The sequence below is a fragment of the Nematolebias whitei genome, chromosome 3 (assembly GCF_014905685.2).
Source record: "Nematolebias whitei isolate Nwh7 chromosome 3, NemWhi1, whole genome shotgun sequence".
Taxonomy (NCBI): domain Eukaryota; kingdom Metazoa; phylum Chordata; class Actinopteri; order Cyprinodontiformes; family Rivulidae; genus Nematolebias; species Nematolebias whitei.
Window position 1 is genome coordinate 18,321,115 of NC_056500.1, and position 19,248 is coordinate 18,340,362.

General features: G+C 39.1%; 1 protein-coding gene across 1 annotated transcript in view; it reads right to left on the reverse strand.

The window, feature by feature from the left end:
• negr1 (neuronal growth regulator 1) overlaps window positions 1-19,248 on the reverse strand; it is a gene marked incomplete at its 5' end in the record, with an annotated part of 130,710 nt that overhangs the window by 60,976 nt on the left and 50,486 nt on the right. The window contains 1 exon segment of the mRNA XM_037698058.1: window positions 15,347-15,478. Coding sequence (XP_037553986.1) covers window positions 15,347-15,478 — 132 coding nt within the window.

A 19,248-nucleotide genomic window follows, 5' to 3' on the forward strand; every position in this document is an offset into this window, starting at 1 on the left:
CGCTCAAAAACTGTTGGTACAAGCTGCACTCAGACATGTCTCCGTCCCCCCCACATCAACAAAAATCATGGATGAGATGAGCACCCCACCATGGCAAGTTAACTAGTGGAAACACTGTCCTGGGAAACCCCTCCTGCTGCAGCATATATGACAAACGGGTTTCTTCCTGCCAGGGTCTCCACTTCATCCCTGCATTCACCGTTTGGCCATAAACCTATCATGAAGAAAGCACCACACGTTTCAGCAGACACTCCTCCATACACAGTCTACACGATCTCCATCTGGGAGTTTTTGGCCATTTGACTAACTTAGTGTGTTTGATGTCTTCTCCACATTGATGAACACGCCCACAAACTTCTGACCAGTCACACAATACTTGGAGCATACTCCTGTGGGAAAAAGTTCAGCCCAGGCTTTGTGTCAAGAAGGGGTGGGCAAAGCTAGTCTGAAAACAAAAGGATGCAATTTTTGTCACGCAACTACGTCAACAAGAGCTGATTTCACCGCTTCGGATGGAGTATGCAGGGCCGTTTAGAGTAAGGAGAATGAAATGATTTGCACAGCATGGTGATAAATAGCTTAATGGAAGTTCAAAGACTGACTTGTAGAGGCAGGTTCTTTGAATGCAAAATGAGGTTCCTTTCATGTGCTGAAATGTGGTGTAAATCTCTTTGCCAGTGTCATGAAGGCAATTTTGCATATGGGCAGTTTCCAAAGCAACCCAGTTCTTCTGTACTTCAAGTATTTACCCTGCTTTGAGAAACAATGCCTGGAAACATTAATACACTGATGTTAAATAGACACATAATGACATTTTATTTGTTTCAATAAATGGTAAGTTGAAAAAAAAGTTCTAGCTTTATAACAAATGTTTAGGTAAGTACTTTCATTTTTGTACATGATTATCAAAAGTTTTTAAACTACAGTAAGTGAATTAAATATCTTTAAAAAATAGTGAGTCATAGCAGTAATCGGCTTTGATCTGACAAAACCCTACAAAACATCGTGACAGATATCCAGTTTCTCCATGTAACAACTGAAAGAAGGACGCGTGGGCACATATCATATTAACACTCACATCTCAATCTGACATTGGATATTGTGTAAACATGGCTGGACTTGCCACATCTTGACAAGAAAAAAATGTTCAGAACACCTTGTGCCCATGTACACAAGTTGTTGAGACTTCCAGTCCTATTGATACTATATTTGGATCTCCATCAACACAGCTTTCTAATTAGGGGGTTACAGTGTGCACTATAGCCTAACAGGTGGCAATTATGCACTGCTTTGTCGACTGTCTATTCAAATGACCGGAAGAGGAAAACAGTTCAAAGTTTCACAACACAATTTGATTTAGTTTTGAATCTTTGTAGACCACAAATGACAAGTTATCCAAATAAGTATAGCAGTAAATAATTCACACAGTATAGACTGTATGTTCAAAACAATTGTTTATGTATTGTTTCCTCTCCGCTTGTGGTTTGACCTGCACGGTTTGTCTATTTTGTTCATGACACCACCTTAAAAATTAGACTTTTATTGTCATGATTTCACTGATTCGCACTGTCCCCACATTGATCACTTCTACAGGTGTGCAGTGGAGAGCATCCTGTGCTCCAGCATCAATGTGCGGCATGGAGGCTGCACAGCTGCAGAAAGAAAAGCTTTGCAGAGAGTGGTGAAGGCTGCACAGAAGTCTGTTGGAGTCAGCCTCCCCATCATCACATACATCTACACCTCCAGATGCAAGAAGAGAGCCACCTGCATCATGAAGGACCCCACTCACCCAGCACACACACTTTTTGCCTCGCTCCCCTCAGGAAGGAGGTTAAGGAGCATTAAGTGCAGAACCACTAGACTGAGGAACAGCTTCTACCCTGAGGCTGTTAGACTCATGAATATCTAACCAGAATAATCATTGTGAAAAATCACATCATGTTGCTGCTGATCTGTTTCATGTCGATGTGTTCATTCGTACTCATCTGCTCACACAGACTCATGCTCGTGCTGCTGTTCGGCATATTGTTTTTATGCTACTAGTGCATTTTTATTCATGTTTTTCTTAGTTTGTATCCTAGATTGTATTACTGTTTTTCTTTTACATTTTAAATACTTTTGTTGGATGTAACCGGGACCCTGTTTACACAATTTGACAAATAAAGAACCTTGAATCCTTGATAAATAATAAGATGCACAATTTCATCTGCTGAGGGAGCAGGCATGCCCTCAAGAACTGGTAAAGATGACAAAATTTACGTCACACAGTGTTTGCAGTTGAGCGTAGAGTACAGAGGACACTGAACCATCAATTTAGTCAGAGACCATGTACAATCCTGATAATAAGCCTGTCAGAACAATCCGTCTTTCAGAGCAGTGGTCTGTATGGAGTGAAAAGGCTTGGCTAAATGCCTGCAAACCTTTCTTTTCAATTGGATTTAAAGTTGCCCCTAACATATGTTCCCTCCGTTTGATCTGCAGCAGTTCACCAACATAACTAACAACAACAACAACAACAAAAAAACTGCCATAAAAAAATTCCAAAAATCAAACAATGGTAAATTATTCTAATAGCCCATGGTACCTCAAATGTGTATTTCATGTAAATAAAAGCAGGGATTTGTCTTATGGCATGTGCACATTTCTGTGAGGTGGACTTGCTTGTGTGAATATGTGCCTTTTTGACAACCTGTGTGGATCGGCGTAGACAGATGCGGTTGGCTGCAACAAATCTGTTTAAAGAGAAAACAAGATGCGAGAGCATTTGTACATGTTGTGTTTAATCATGTGGGAGACGCACGGTGTAGTCTGTGATGATAGATGCCCTTCGACCAAGCTTTCTCCTCATCCTAATGAGCACATTCATATGACTACTCTATGTTGATTTTCCATCCTTTCATATGTGTGCCAATTACACTGTTAGTTCCTTCTCGTGTAGCTCGGCTGAGTGATACGAAGGTCTTGAGATGGTGAATTAGGAATTGGGTTATCCTAGAGCTTTTTGTGTTCATTTATCACTGTATGAAATGTTGGGGAGGAGGAAGAGAGAAACTTGACTGAATGTGCTTGTGATAGCCTAACCCTGTTTCTGTTTTGTTAAAAAAAGTGAATAGTAACAAAAAGGTAACATTTTTTTTGTCTGTGTCTGTGTGCATGTGTGTTAGTCTATTATGTTAACAAAATATCTCATGAATCACTGGGTGTGTTTAAATGAAAGTCTCAGAAAGTATTCATTGGATGCACATCTGATTTATAAACAACTGATTGACATTTTAAATCAGCACAATTCAAGATGGCCACCACTGACAACTGATACTAGGGATATTAAGTTCAGCTAAAACTCAAGTAATTTTTCTAAATATTTAGCTGAAATTTGGTATGGCTAAGAGTAATTTACAACACATACGGGGGGAGTGGTGGGGTAGAGGCTAGAGAGGGTGCGCCTGTGATCGGAGAGTTGCCAGTCAACTCCCTGTCCTCAGTTCAACTTCCTGGACTGACAACATCAAAATGTGGGTGGAAAAGGTGAAACACCCACACCTGCCTCCAGCCTCATTTGCCCCACTCTGGGCCCATGAGCAAGGCCCTTAACCCCCCAGCTGCTCCCCGGATGCCTTGGATTGCAGCCCCACTGCTTCACATGTGTGTGCTCACGTGCAATGTGAAAAATGCAAATAATTAATTTCCCCTCTGGGGATTAATAGAGTACAAAAAATAAAAAATACTCTGAGTGCTGCACATTGCACATTTTTGCTTAAAACTTTAGCATTACGTTGGTCAGCACTGTCTGTCTGTTAGCAAAATGAACCACTGATCAGAGTTGACTAAAGTTCTCAAAAATGAATTGTTAGTATCTCAATTACTTTGATAGTTAACTCAGTTCAAGCGGCTTGCCACAGCTGAACTTTTCCAACACAAACATGTTTATAACAATCAAATACAGTAGTCCCTCACTTATCATGGGGGTTACGTTCCAGACACCCCAGCAATAAGTGAAAATCCATGAAGTAGGGATGTTATATTTATTTTAGTATTTATATATATATGTCAAGCATTTACAAACCCTTTCCACACTCTTGCAATGTTCTTAACAATGTTCTAAACTCACTCAACACTCTAAAGAGCACAGCAAAAGAGAGCAGACCGACTGATACCATGGTTACTTAGCCAATCAGCATCCAGAATACAGAGCATGTGATCGGTCGCTTTCCATCAATCCTGCCGCGGTGGGGTAGAGGTAGGGCAGCCGACTCGGGACCCGAAAGTCCAAGGTTCGATACCCAGCCATTCCCACATGTCATGGTATCTTTCAGCAAGACATCTAATCCCTAATTGCTCCCCAGGTGCCTACATAGCTGCCCACTGCTCCACCTGAGTGCATCCAAGGTGCGATGGGTTGAATGCAGAGAACTTTGTCATTGAATGGGAACATACAATGATGACAACACATAGCACTTTAATTGTATTTTATTTTAATCAGCCAATCGTGTGTTGTGTACAATCTTATGTTGAAAATCTGTGAAACAGTGAGTTCGAAAGTCGAACCGCAGATTACTGAGGGACTACTGTATACAGATATTGAGCTGGTGCTTGATGTGGTAGTCTTTGAGATTAGTCATACTATGAGCACTAACACATCTTTCAAGATCTCACAATACCACATCAATTTGTGATTCACATAATTAACAAAGTTTGACCAAAATGATTTTAACTACTTTTCTTCTCATCACAAGACAATCTTAGTTTAAAACTATAGCTTAAAAGTGGGCGATATGCATTTATTCAAGAATTCTAGGCTTGAAAAGTAAACACAACCAGCATTAGTAGCATTAGGAGCATTAGTAGCATAGTCGCCTGATGCTGAAAAACAAAACCCTCAGTAAACAGTCATATCCCTTGTCAGAATTTGTGCAGTCCAGTGCTGCTACAGCTAACAAAAATATAGCTTTTAATCATGTGATAGAGGGACATTAATGCTTGACATTTAACAATGTTACAATGCACAACCTTAAAAAATAAAAAGGCAACAAAAGGCAATAAGAACAAGAGTAGAACATTGCCACAGTACTCTACAGCACAGGAATATACACCAATACCAGCTATGACAAAATCAATGCATTATGCTGACTGACGGCAGCTTAGTGAGTCCTCCTAATCCTCTATTGGTGTCATTGTGCGGACCATTGATTATCTGAAGCCTCTGAAAGTGTCAGGGTGACCTAGCTGTCGTCCTGTACTGTTACCGGGACAGTGGACACAGTAGCTCAGGCAGGTGTGTCGATACTGGAAACCTCACACTTGAAGCCATTAACAAAAAGACGAGTGCTTTGTTAAACGTATTAACATAAAACCACTGCATGTTTTTCATACAAGATATTCTATTAATGTTTTTTTTAATTTTATTTCATTTTGATATGCTCTCTTTCACTTAAAACAACTTGATCAGCTATTTGTCAAAACAAAAAATGTGCTTGTTTTCAATAGAGGCTCAAAATACTTTTTTTTTTGTTGTTGTTATTTTTGAATTTGCTCTATAATCTCCATGCGCAAATTAGTCCGAGAAAACAAAGGGATTAAGAAATATGAAGTCCTGTTCAGAGTGTTCAAAAACCTCAGGTGTTTATCAACTACCCAACACAATGAGGAGGCATTAGCTGAGTTGCAAATTCTTCTGAAACATGACAATGTTCTACAATATAACCATAGGATGCCACTGCACATGAAACAAACTTCCTGGCACAAACACTAAACAAACAAAGAAAAAAAAAAAACTTCCATTCATGAGAAGTTGAGGTGTATAAAAGGTTATCCACATTTTGGCAGAAGGTGTATCTGTTTACTGCAGTTTGGATGAAGTTAAGCAGGCAGTTTAATAATACTACGGACTGTTCACTGTCCTAATATCAGACTCAAATCACTGATCGTCACAGGGATTTAACAGTTTGACATTTGAACAGATTATGAATATGTTGTTAAGCAAATTTAGCAGTGCAGCTAAAATGTTGGTAAATGGACTGTACTTGTATAGCATCTTTCTATCTTAACAAGACACTCAATGAGCTTTACAACACAACCTGTGCCTCATTGACCCATTCATACAGCACTCTACTAGATCTCTACAAAGCTAACTGAACAAATAATTCTAAAGAGACTACTCAGTGCTTTATCACATTCATACACTGATGGGACACACATCGGAGGCTATGAGGGGTTCAGTGTCTTGCCCAGGTACACTTCGGCATGTGACTGTTGGTGGAATCAAACCATCAACTCTTGCATTGGAGGACGACTTCTCTAACCACTCAGCCACAGCCACCCAATGGTGTGGCTTTCGGTGTGGTTAGTTCTCCTGCACTCTCCTGTGTTTTCCCTCCTTGTGTCAGCTCCCGTCTCCCCTGTGTCTAATTGTTATGACCCCAGGTGTTTCTCATTCTGTCTCGTCAGTGTCCTGTAAATAAATCTGCGTCTTTTCACTCCTCCTTTGTGTGGGCATTGTCCTCCTTAGGCTACATGTTTTGCTCCTCTGTCATTCTCCCTGTAAGTAAGTTATTGCTGCCCTGTCAGCATTTTTGTTTTGTTATATTGAATAAAGTTACTTATTTTACCCGGGAGTCTCCTGTCTTCAACATAAACGTGGGTTCAATGACCTTTAACAGCAGAATTATGTCAGTTGGTGCAGAAGTAGTTAAATATATCTGGTAATGTTCCTATACTGGCTCTATATTTTTATGTCCCTCAGAAACTTTAGAATTTTGACATACAGTAAAATATTTTGCTGGACCATGAGCCCACCATATACAACACTTTGGAGAATTGTCAATACAGTTATGTTTGTTCTTCATTAGTTATTTGGACACCCAATTTTGAGTGAGGTTACAAATGAACATTTAAGGCACTACAAATTACATTGAAAGCACACTTTAAAATAAACATGTGGAGTAAGCACTACAGTTTATTCCTCCCAGTGGTGTAACTAAAGGGAAAAGACTCAGATTTACATTCTATTGTGTTCTCTGCACAGTTCAACTTGTTTTTTCTGTAACTAAGAAGATTTTAAGAAGAAGTCATTGCACTCTTGCACCACTTTGGAATAGAGAGGAATATTCCTCATAGCTTCGCAGGTGTTCCAGAAGGCTATAGTTTTATATGCATATCGATAATACCAAGTCCTTTCAATTTAGAACTTGGCACTGGAATCTGTTAAGACAAATCACAGCCATAAAATCCAGTCAAATCCAATAATTCCAATTTTAACTTGCTGGCATGTCTTATATCATCGTATATTACGCAATATACCAGTGAGGTTGGAGGAGAATGCAAAGTAGTGCACTAAAAATCATAAAAATCCAATAATCTGGGTAATTTAGTGTGTGGAGAATGCTGGGGCAGTGTTGTAAATCACACCTAGCGTCGTGGTGACTCCACCAGATGGGGGTGAAGGGTTGGGTCCAAGAATAGAACAAGCATAGCGGAAAAAAAAAATGAGCACATGGAAGACCCTGGAGGGTGACAAATGGCTAGTTGTGGGTCGATCACAGACCGACTTTACCTGCACCTGCATTATCCAGAGCTTGTCAACAGAACAGAAATTGTGCTCTACATGTCTCTACAACCGTCTATACAGACTAAGATGGTGAATAAAAAAAGGTAACTTTCTCCCCATCTGACAATTTCAGGCACCTTTATTTTAAAAAAATATGATGCACACATCTTTGTTGAGTTGCTACCTTTACAGGATCCCATATGTTTTTTTGTTTACCAACTAGTTTGTTTCAAGACTGAAAATACTGGTTACCCAAAAAAAATAAATGAAAAAAAAAATATCAAGAAAAACAAAAAAACAAATTCAAATTAAAATATCAGTTAATTGTCCTAATTCATAACCCAAATTTAAAAACAAGTTCCAATTGCAATTAAGAAACTGACTCATCATCTGCCATCTGTGGGCCTCATTGTCCAACATTTTTTGTCAGTCAGGAATAATTCGATTGCCAGGGTTTATTATTTTTATTTTTTTTATTCTTCTTTCGGCTGCTCCTTTCATCAGGGGTCACCACAGCAAACTGAGTCGCACAAAGCCTTGACGATTAATCTTATGCTGGATGCCCTTCCTGACACAACCACAAATCACCAAGCTACCACAGCCCTCTGTGTGGAGCAGAGAGATGCTATCTAGGGTGCCTGGGGGAGCAGATGGTGGGGGTTAAGGGCCTTGCTCAAGGGCCCAGAGTGGAGCAAATGAGGGTGGAGACAGGTGTGGGTGCTTCACCAATCCCACCCACATTTTAATGTTGTCGGTACCAGGAGTTGAACCAGCGATTTTCCGATCACAGGCCCATCTTCTCTAACCTCTGCGCCACTACTCCCTAGGATTGCCAGGGTTTCTTAATCTATTAAAATTTCTATAGAGAACAGTTAGGAAGCACTGGGCTCTTTCTTGTCTGCCAATGCCAAGCGTATAATAAACCATTAGTGTGCTGGAGTGTGTGGGTTGTCTGCAGGGAGCCAATCTATTGTCTGCATTTAATATTGAATAGTTCAAGTTATACAAATTACCAGCAATCTTTGAAAACATGCATTAGCCAGTTGGGTGTTTTGAATGTAATCATTTGATATGTATGGAAATATCATCAATCTAGTTCTATGGGGAAGATCAAAGAGTCACCGAGTCACCTAACTCATATAGTTTCATGTATTAACACAGTTAGCCTTTTGTCAACAACAGAAGCTTTGAGATCAGTCAATGAAATTGCAGATCAAGCACAATAAAATAAAAAAAATGAAGTTGCTGTGAGCCCCTTTTATTCTGAAGTGGTACTAGCCAGAACATTTATTCTGCAGATCAAGATTCTGCTCATTTATTCATGCCCCTCGTGTAGCAAGAAATCCAAATAGCAATCAAGACGAGCGCTTTGGAGAGATGTAGAGAGATGGATTTACATCCAAACAGCTTGAGGGCACTGGCTTTAACTCTACTTAGGATTGGATCAGAATCCAATTCGAGGAAACCTTCTCTTTTGAATCGTAAGCCGGAGTATTCCAATGGACACTGCAAACTGTCAAGAAACGCTCAAGTGAGCCTTATTTCGAAACAAGCAATACTCGGTTTTGTTGAGCTGTGGGATTAATGTTTCCTCTGTGTTTGATCAAACTTTGTAAGCACAGCTACAATCGCCACACACAAACACACCCACTCAATGTAGGGCATTATATTTCTCAATTGTGAATGAAGAGTTATGTCGCTATTAAGAGTTTGTAATGACCGACAGTGAAAAACTGTGCAAATACACCCACTCTTTGCTAATAGTTGTTTACTTTGTCATCATTACTTGACACTGTAATATTGGATGGTCGTGTCAAGCTAACAAGTTTAGCTGATTATTTATCGTGATGGTCATGACTCCCCAGAACAACTCTGCCAGCCGAGTCAGAGGAGCATGTTGGGGTGGATCCACAAGGGCAGGCCTGAATTACAAACAGCCCAGCTGATCGGGGTGTTCGACTGAAAGGCAGGGAAGCAAACAAAACACAAGGTAAAGCTAAGAATGACAATTATTCACAAGATTCTGCTGGAAATTATTTATATCATTTAAGAGGATAGATGCACAGCATCAAATATGAATGCTCATAATTATTTCAAAATGCTTACAAGTTTCTTGGCTAATTACTGTAAGAAAAAAATAAAGGGGAGGGGTGCGGTTTTGTAAACACAACCGTGGTGAATGTGCGAGCAGAATTTACAGCTGCAGGGTTCGGGAGGAGGCAGGAGGCGTACAAATGGCTGGCAATCTCTGAAGCAAACAAGGCACAGCTCCACTCCACAAAGCAGGTGAAACTGTACCGTGAAGTAAAGACGGCTGAAGTGAGAGCACATCTGAGCTGTCTCAAACCTCTAATGGCAACTCAAAAAGAAAGGTATCAAGTGTTTAGGATAAAAGCAGAGTGAATTAAACAACCTATCAAAAGTTTTGTTGCAGAGGAAACAAATTTAAAATTCAAAACGGCAAATTAATAAACAACGCATTAAAAAAAAAACATGCACAGGTTTTCCAAACATAAGACTGTGCGGTGGAAATGAGTGCACCTCATAAATTTTTCATTGGTACAAGCATTCATGGAACAATTTAAGCTTGATTTAGTGAAGTGAACTGAAATGGAAAGTTAATGGAAAACAAAGAGTGAGAATTTAACAAAAAAACAAAACACAATTTTATGGAGCTTGTTCCTTGTTTATGTTGAGGTTGTTTCTTAAAAAAAAAAGAAAAAAAAAGAAGCTGATCAGTGTTAGATGTTGAGGCCAAACTATCTCACTGTGAGTCTGAGGTATGTTTAATGCGAGCCCCTACAGCCATATGATAATTTCATGCTTTAAGGGTTAATATTTCAGAACCAACTTTAAAAATGAAAAATCCTTCAGAGGAAAATGGAGAAGCAAGAGTTGTCCACAATGTTTACAATGACTGAGATTCTTAAATGAGATTCATATATGCACAGCTTCATGCAGCCTTATAAAAAGAATGCAAAATCATATTTCTGTATTTGTGCATATTTTATGAAACTATAGACATCTACACTTTTAGACCACTTGTAAAAGAGGCAAAACTATTTTTAAGTACAGTTGCTAGAAACCTGAAAATAAATAAATAAATACAAAAGACTCCTTAAAACAGGGGTTCTTAAACCTTTTGGTTCGGGGATCCCTTACAGGGGAGAAAAAGTTTCAGGGACCCCCTCATAACACTCAATTTTATTAAATATTTTTTCTTTAATTAGTCTCTATATTGCAATGGAAATATTTCCATCCATCCATTATCTTTACCCGCTTATTCCATTTTGGGTCAAGGGGGTCGCTGGTGCCCATGTCCAGCAGTCACTGTGCGAGGGGCGGGGTACACCCTGGACGGGTCGCAAGTCCATCACAGGGACACATAGAGACAAACGAGACAAACAACCATTCACTCTCTCACTCACACCTAGAGACAATTTAGAGTTACCAATCTGCCTAACATGCATGTTTTTGGTCTGTGGGAGGAAACCGGAGCACCCGGAGAAAACCCACGCATGCACGGAGAGAACATGCAAACTCTACCCAGAAAGGCCCCTGGACCGGGGTTTGAACCAAGGACCTGCTCGCTGAGAGGCAGCAGCTCTACCAGTTGCGCCACCGTGCTGCCCACGCTATTTATAAAAAAAAAAAAAAGCTCTTGGATCAATGGAAACAATAACTTCAACATCTCTGAGTTAACACAAGTTCAACAAATCTGTCCTCTTTCATTTCCTTAAAACTAACAAAATAGCTTTATGGTTGTATATAACGATGATCAGAACATTTGGTGTGGCTTCAAAACAACACATGAAATAACAAGAAGGATATAAAACTTGTCAAAGTTAATCTGTTTCTTTCAGTCTGACTAGAATTTGTGCAAACTGTTAAATCTACTTACAGCATGGTGCTGTTGAACAGAAGACAAATCTGTTTGGATCTTGTAAAGCAGTGTCGGACACCTTTGATTTCTTGTCTTGAAACAGGAACAGATTGCTGTAATTGTCGTATCTGCTCCGTTAGAGTTAAATACCTTCGTTCTGTAAACTAGCTGGCCTCAATCATTAATGAAACTCTGGCTTTTCATCTCAGGTGGAGGTGTTCCACAGTGGTTTCTGTCTTATTCATCCCATCGACTTAGCCACCTCGATGTGATATTTATGCTTTTGAGTCTCACTGTGTAGCAAGGTTTCAGCCAATAACAGTGCCCACCTGCAGTGAAGATGAATATGTAAATTTGAAAAGTAGGTCCGAGATCAAATTTTATCGAGTGAAATCACAGCTGAAATATCCGTTTGCCAAGCGGGGGCCCCTCAGCCAATCTGATTCTAGTGCGACCTTCTGGATGACTGCCATCATTCAGGTTTAGCTGATAAAAGTATTTGGTTTGCATTCATTTATCACTGGAAGTATAAAGGCAAGCAGCCCACTCGGCCAGTAATTTAATCAAAGAGGTCTTTCGAGCTTTAGAGACATCCAAGCTGAGGTAACGAGCACTGGACTTAATACTTTGCACAGTGACACTACCTCGAACCGTCTGTCTCCAACTCACCATATCACAGCAAGACAAACGTCTGGCTCGGCTGCCCTCGTGTTATTAAAACTGCAAACATGCTAGAGCTTCATTTTGTTTCCAATACTTTGCTTTACTTTGTTTAATTAGTGGCCTTAATCTGCAATTAGCCCAGAGGTCAACTGTACTCTTAATTTAAAAAAAAAGAAAGAAAAGAAACATTGTTCTGAACAAACGTGTCCATGTTTAATTAAACCATTAACCCATGAAATGTCAGAGCCACTCAGTTCTCTGCTGTCTTAATAGAGCGATAAAAGAGAAATAGTGCAGGCACAACAAATTAATCTTTATGACTTAATTTCATTGAACTGCTATTAGCAAGAAAACAACAGATCAATGATAATGCAATAACCAGAATTTGCACATTTATTTTATTTTTATTTTTTTACATCACCTAAGTACGGTAAATAAAATATAAAAGCATGACATTGTAAAAAGAACATTTTTAAATGGCACATTGTTAAAAAAAAAAAAGACGGGAGTTAACTCTGTTACAACTCTCCAGAGAAAAGTTTAAAAAGCCGAGAGCCTAATTCTTTGAGCCAAACAGATAACGTGGCTTTCCTAAAATAATTTTCTTGCACTTGCTGTGTAATCATCCTCCTCTTGTTCGACCTTCAATAAAATACACCTCCGTGTTTCAGAACTTGGGAGAACTTGGCTTTCATCAAGCCACCAGTGTTTTGCCTCATGAATGTAGCCTGAAGTGTGACAGCAGAGCATGAATGATGTACAATAGATTAGGATGTGATCCAAATGTGTCTCTTTTTACTTCACAGAGGGAGAAATTCATCAAGATGGAAAGGAGGCAGTGAAGAGAGGCCACCAGCTGGCTCAAGCTCTGCCTGCTCTGTCGCTCCGGTGGACAACTTTATTGATTCGAGCCTCTTCGCTTTGAAAATGAGCACACGAGTCACTAGTTACTGTGCAGAAAGAGGGATAAGGGAACTGCTGAGAATTAAAAACAAGGCTGTACACTGAAAATGGTTTTGAAAGCTGACACACTGATCGGGCTGCTCACACAGCTGAGCTACCTTTCACTTCCCTTTAAGGCAAGCAAATACCAAAGCTGCTCCTCTTTAATGTCGGCTAAATGTTTTGTTTATTCAGGTTTAATGGTTGCACAGCACTCTGAATGCTAAACAGCTGCAATAAAACACAGGGCCGTTCACGAGCGAGGTGCTCGTAAAGCAAGAAAAGTCTTGCTCTTCCGAGTCAAGGCTGGCCGTAGCTCAAGCAGCAGATAAAAACAAAAAAAATGAAATATTTATCACAATAAACAAACGGAGTCACAAATGACTAATGCATGCATATAAAACAAGGTTAAAAATAAATTCTGAAATGAAATACTGCGTGCAATTCTCAGAACTCCTGCACAGGAGAATTCATGGCTGGAAATATTTCATGGCTATAGCTCACTAAACCATAAACGATATATTATGTTCAGTGATAATCATTCTAGACAAACCAAATAACTCTGTTTTGGATGTGGTAACAAACAAAACAAAAGCCAAAGTAAGGCTCCATAAAATTAGGGTAAGGGTTGGGGAAGATGTCTCTGAGGTTTGTCTTTTAGGCTTTACTCTTTTGATTTTATTCCAGTTTAGGAATCACCTGCATTTGGGTCCATTCCACAACAACTGCTTGGCAACTGACTGCGGCTTTTGAAAACACTATGGTTTGTTTCTACATAATGTATATTGGCTTTTAAAAAAGAAAGCGTGATGTGTTGCATTGAAGCCGAGTTACAAAAGGGATGCTAGGAAAAATAAACTGTACATAGAAAAACAAAGTGTTTTTAGAAGCCAATTTATAAAATAGTTTTAAAGCAGTCACCAAAGGACATCTTTATCGTTCTCCTTTGGGGGGACAGATCAATAACGAAGTACAAATAATGGAGACAGCTCTGCAGCATTGTAAGGCTCAGACAACTCAAGCCAGCAAGTAAATACAGCCTCAGGACTTGACTGACTATAGCACACTCCCACTTTGGTGCTCAAGTTGTGGTGACTGTCCAACAGAAAAGGAATATATAGTCAATCAGTTTGCTTGGTTTAGAAGCCACACTTAACCCCACCCCCCCTAAAATTTAGTGTGTGGCTGGACATGTTTTACCAGTCACCGAGAATATCTCCTTTGTTCTGTTACATAAAGAGGCTGCCTGTTGTCAAAGCACTTTCATTGAAACAAAGTATGAAATTAAACAATTACCGTATTTTCCACCATAAACGAAGCAAGTCGAATAAGTCCAAATATGTCTAATAAAGTGGACAAATCCATAAATATGTTGCTTCGCTGTATATGTCATAATCAATAATAGGCACAGGCAGGCACCTGGAGGTTTCACATGTGGAGTGGGCCAACAATGAGCAGGGACAGTGTCGGGCTTAGAACAATCAAGTAATGGTTGGGGGGTGCTCGACAGAGGCAAAGTGTTTACAAATTTAGGTAAATGTAGATGTTTAACACCCCATTAAAATACACCAAAATGCAGGAAATTGTATCTAATCTACTTTATTCAAAATTTTCTGGGGGGGGGGGGGACCCCACCCGCGGACCCTCCCTCCCCCACTGGCCCACCCACTATTTGCGTTACGGCATTTTTTTCAGTTTACAAATTAAGCCATGGTTAACCTACAAAACTCCCTCAATTAGATTCTCAGGCTACATTTCAGTGGCTCAGATCATCCATCCACCCTTTTAGTTCAGTATCCGGCAGTCTGACATGTCAAAACAGAGACTGAGCGCAGGGAATCCATGCAGAAACCTACAAGAATAACTGCAGGGTAAAGGATCACGTCTAAAGAGAGAAGACTTGTCCATAATTGTCAAACCTCCTTTTTGCTCCTTCTTACCAGTGGTGAATTCCATGAGACCACGACAGTTAAGGCCCAGTATCATTCATTAATGCCCCAGCTCCTCATTACTGTCTCCTCACACTTTTGAAAGACTCATTACCTGCATAATGGAATAGTGCTTGGAACAGTCAGACCTTTCTTTTGCATGAATTAATCACCTACATGCGCAGACAAAAAGGAAATTCTCATATTAAACATTAAGAAACTTCAACTTCCGTGTTTCTACTTTCTCAAACTTCTAGAAGGTGCACTTTTTTGAAGTGCACTGGCAAGAATATGACAAAGGCGTCATCTCAAGCTGTCCCTGCGTCTTCCATGTATCTGCAAGGCCAGGGTACCCAAAAAAAGAAGAAAAGAGAGATAGATACTTACAGTTGACTGTGACTTTTACTGTTTTGGTGTCAGGAGAGGCGATGTCATTTAAAGCGCTGCATTCGTAGTCTCCAGCCTGATCCCTTGTGATGCTGGTGATGTTAAGATATTCGCCGCTGTCATACTTCTTGGCTGGAAATAGCGAAATAGAAGGAAAGTGCTTACAATGTGTCTACACAGAAAACAATTTATATATCAAGGTTTTCTGCGGTTCATGGTAAGGGAGTGGAAATATCTCATTTGTGAACAACAGCTTTAAGTCTGAGTAGGAGATGCATTGCAATTAGACATCATATTGAGTTCCTGATTACCTTCACTGCATTCTAAAATAGCATTGCATCAGAAGTACATTGATCTATTTTTATTGATATGGCAACAGGAAATAATAGTGTATTCCCACTCAGCCACTCATTATTTGTTCCTTTCAAAACATGTAATTGGAGCTACCTCCTGAAAAGCAGACATATTTGATGGCTCGGTGCACATTAGTGCTTTACTTGACGGTGTGAGCAACAAAGCATTAAGACTAGTATCCCATCTGGAGGATGGTGCATTTTAAAACTGCAGATCCACACCAACATGTGCACTCAATGCTGTAATGAACAGAAAATTAAAATATACTGACGTTGTTACGGCTGATAGACTCAAGCTCACACTGCACATTCAGTGCTATTAGGATTTAAATGAGAAAACACTTACATACACAATGGTGTGCAGGATAATTTGGTTCAAATCATGAGACATAAACACGCGTGAGAGTAGAATTGGAATGGTTTATACTTGCGTTGTGCGTTTTAACCTCAGCTTCTACAAAGTACGATTCAATATGTTTTTCATTCACCCATTTAGACATGCACACAAATGGTGACAGAGATGCAATGCACATTTGCTAGTTCAAAGCCAGAGCAACAAAAGCTGGAAACCAAAGAGTGGCTGTGGCACAGTTTCACCCAGAACAAAAGAATGCAAATGAAGTTTACCTTTATCAGTGTTCAGCGTACGCTCGTATATTACATTAAAGCTACCACGAATAAGTTGATACATTGATGGATAGAGAGTTAATTGGCTACTATTTCTGAAGTCAATTAATCAAGCCAATCATTTATCAAGTGATCCGCAGTCTGTTTCTCAACGCGAGGACTTTTCTTTGTCTTAACTGTAAACTGAATATTTTTTGAAGTCCACATTGCTGGTTATATATAAACTGCATCACCTGAAACAGTGACAATTTATGTACATCTTTCACAACTTTACTAACACTGCATAGACAATGATAAATCACTTATTATACAGTAACAATAACTGTTAAACATTTTATTAAGTCTAAAAAGACTACAGAGATAACACAAAAAAAATGTTGAGTGATTGAAGCTGTTACTTCATGGCAGCTAATAAAACACCTAAAGATAGGTGTACATAGTACATTTCAGCGTACTTTATGGAATATCTCACGTGATGCATTGTTTTTTGTCTAGATAATTTACTCACAAGACACAGGATATGAGTTGTCCTCAGGCCACAATTATTTTTGGTCAGTGATTCTTGTGAATTAAATTACTTTACATAATTAATATATAGCCTGAACAACATTACCCCCCCCCCCAAAAAAAACAAATAAATAAATAAATAAACCCACAAATTTACATGAGCTTGCAATATAATTGTTGAATTTCAGATTTTCATGTATGAAAAACCCAACTGTTGTGTACTTCTCATTATATCCTTTATCACTAAGCTCACAGCACTTTTAAATAGGACTGTCCTTATACTAGTTTTCACACTGAGTAAAAGTACAAGTTTGGGTACTTGCTGATTCTGAGTACTGATACCAAGTAGTTAATGAGTTAGTACTTAAACATTACACAATGACTTTAGAAATACATCTCTTTTATATGGAACATAGCAAAAAGTCTGCTGAACTGACATCCCCTGTTTTTAATCTTCATATATCTCCAAACTACTGCCCTTTGTAAAATTTTGTCCTTGGGTTACTTGCAAAGTGGAAGAGGAAAATAAAGCAAAACAGTGGTATCAGTCCAAAGTATTGGGTCATTTTTATGAGTACAAGTACAAATACTTGATACTGGTATCAGGCCTGACACCAGTATCTGTATCAGGACACCACTGCTTTAAAACCATTGAAGCAACTTGACCAGTATCATCAAATTATTGGTGGATATCATGTGCCTTTGTGCTACTTACTGTAATTATTAATACTGTAATAAAATACAATAAACATGTACAATTCTAAATATCTTACTGTCTAATGATAAACCAAATTTCACAGGAGTGGGTGATCGTGCCATTGTCAGTGTGTATGTGTGCAATTATGTCTGTTAGCAAAATATCTCAAGAACAAGAACACACATTTTATAGAAAGTCTCAGAAAACATAATTTAGATGCACATCTACAACTGATTTAGGTTTAAAACCAAACAAACTCAAGATCTAATTGACGTTAGCAAGCAGAACAAATCCCTACAAGTCATTTTTACAGGCACTGTCCTAAACATTGGTGCGGCAGTATCCGAGTCCTCCCTAACACATGCTTCAAGTGCTCAAAACTTTGGTATTACCTGTTATAACTATAATCATTGGCTGTACATCTACCCAATAACTTTTGCAGTCAACCCAATTCAAGAAGGTCAATCAATCTTTGCCAATACAAAAACTGGCAATAACTTAGTCAAATGTACATATATAGAGCTAAAGTTTTTTGTTTTTTTTTATAGTAGCTGAAAATCAACAACTCCAACACACATTCCAAGCTCTAACAGATCACATAATATTAGTGTTTAAATCGTTGGCATACAAGTTGATGGGCAAAACAGTAAGTAGACTCCCATCATATAGGTAAATAAGGTCGTTTTCACACCAGATAGTCCGGTAGACTCGGTTCGGTTCGGGACCAATATTCATGACTTTTTGTTTACATTTGAGCTGGTGCGTTTGCATTCACACTGCACTGTGCAGTCGAGTCAACCTGTTGAACCAACCTATTCCCCCGCTCGCCTGTGGGGGCGCTGCACCAAGAACTACTGAAAGAAACGACACAAAAACCTCTGAAGACACGTCTTCTTCTTCTGTAAATAAAAATAAAAATAAAGTGGCATCATGTTTTAGCAGTTATATTTTGTCATTTTTCAAAAATGGACTTAGCATGAGCAGAAGATGAGACAGAAGACCATGGAGAATATTGTTTTTCCACACAAGGCAGCTGACGGCTCCATATAAGGTCAGAGAAATGTGTGTTTGTTTACCCTGCGGAGCGGGTCCGGTCTGTTTACATTCACACTGTACTCGAACCGCGCTGGAGTTCGTTTCTACCGGACCGAGACCTAGGTTTTAGCCCGGGCCAGAGTTCTCCTTTTTGTTCCGTGACACAGTTTGATGGTGCGTTCACACCTCCCTAAACAAACCAGACTTTCTAGGAAAACGAGCTAGAGTTCGATTAAAGCGGACTAAACAGGGCTGATGTGAATGCACTATTAATCACAAAAAAGTTAAATATTGTCATCTGGACTTTTTTTTTTTTTGCAAGAAATGTTTCGTCTTTCATCCAAAAGACTTCTACATTCATCAGTGATAGCACATTATAATTTAATGTAATTATTATCAACATTTCTGCTTATTGTTAGTTTTAATATACCATTGTTTTACCAGTATTGTGAACAGTACATTAATAGTTACCCTACTTGGTTGATTTGAACAGTACATTTACACTTGAATGTCTAAGCACGGAACATCAAAAGAAGTTGGCGTTTTGTTCTCCGCATGGTCATTTCCCATGTCCTGTTTTATCAAGTTAGTCCTTACTAATATGAAAGGTCTGTGTTTCTTGTTATTGTACTTGTTTTGTTTGAAATGATCTGGTTTTTATTTAAAAAAATATGATACACACA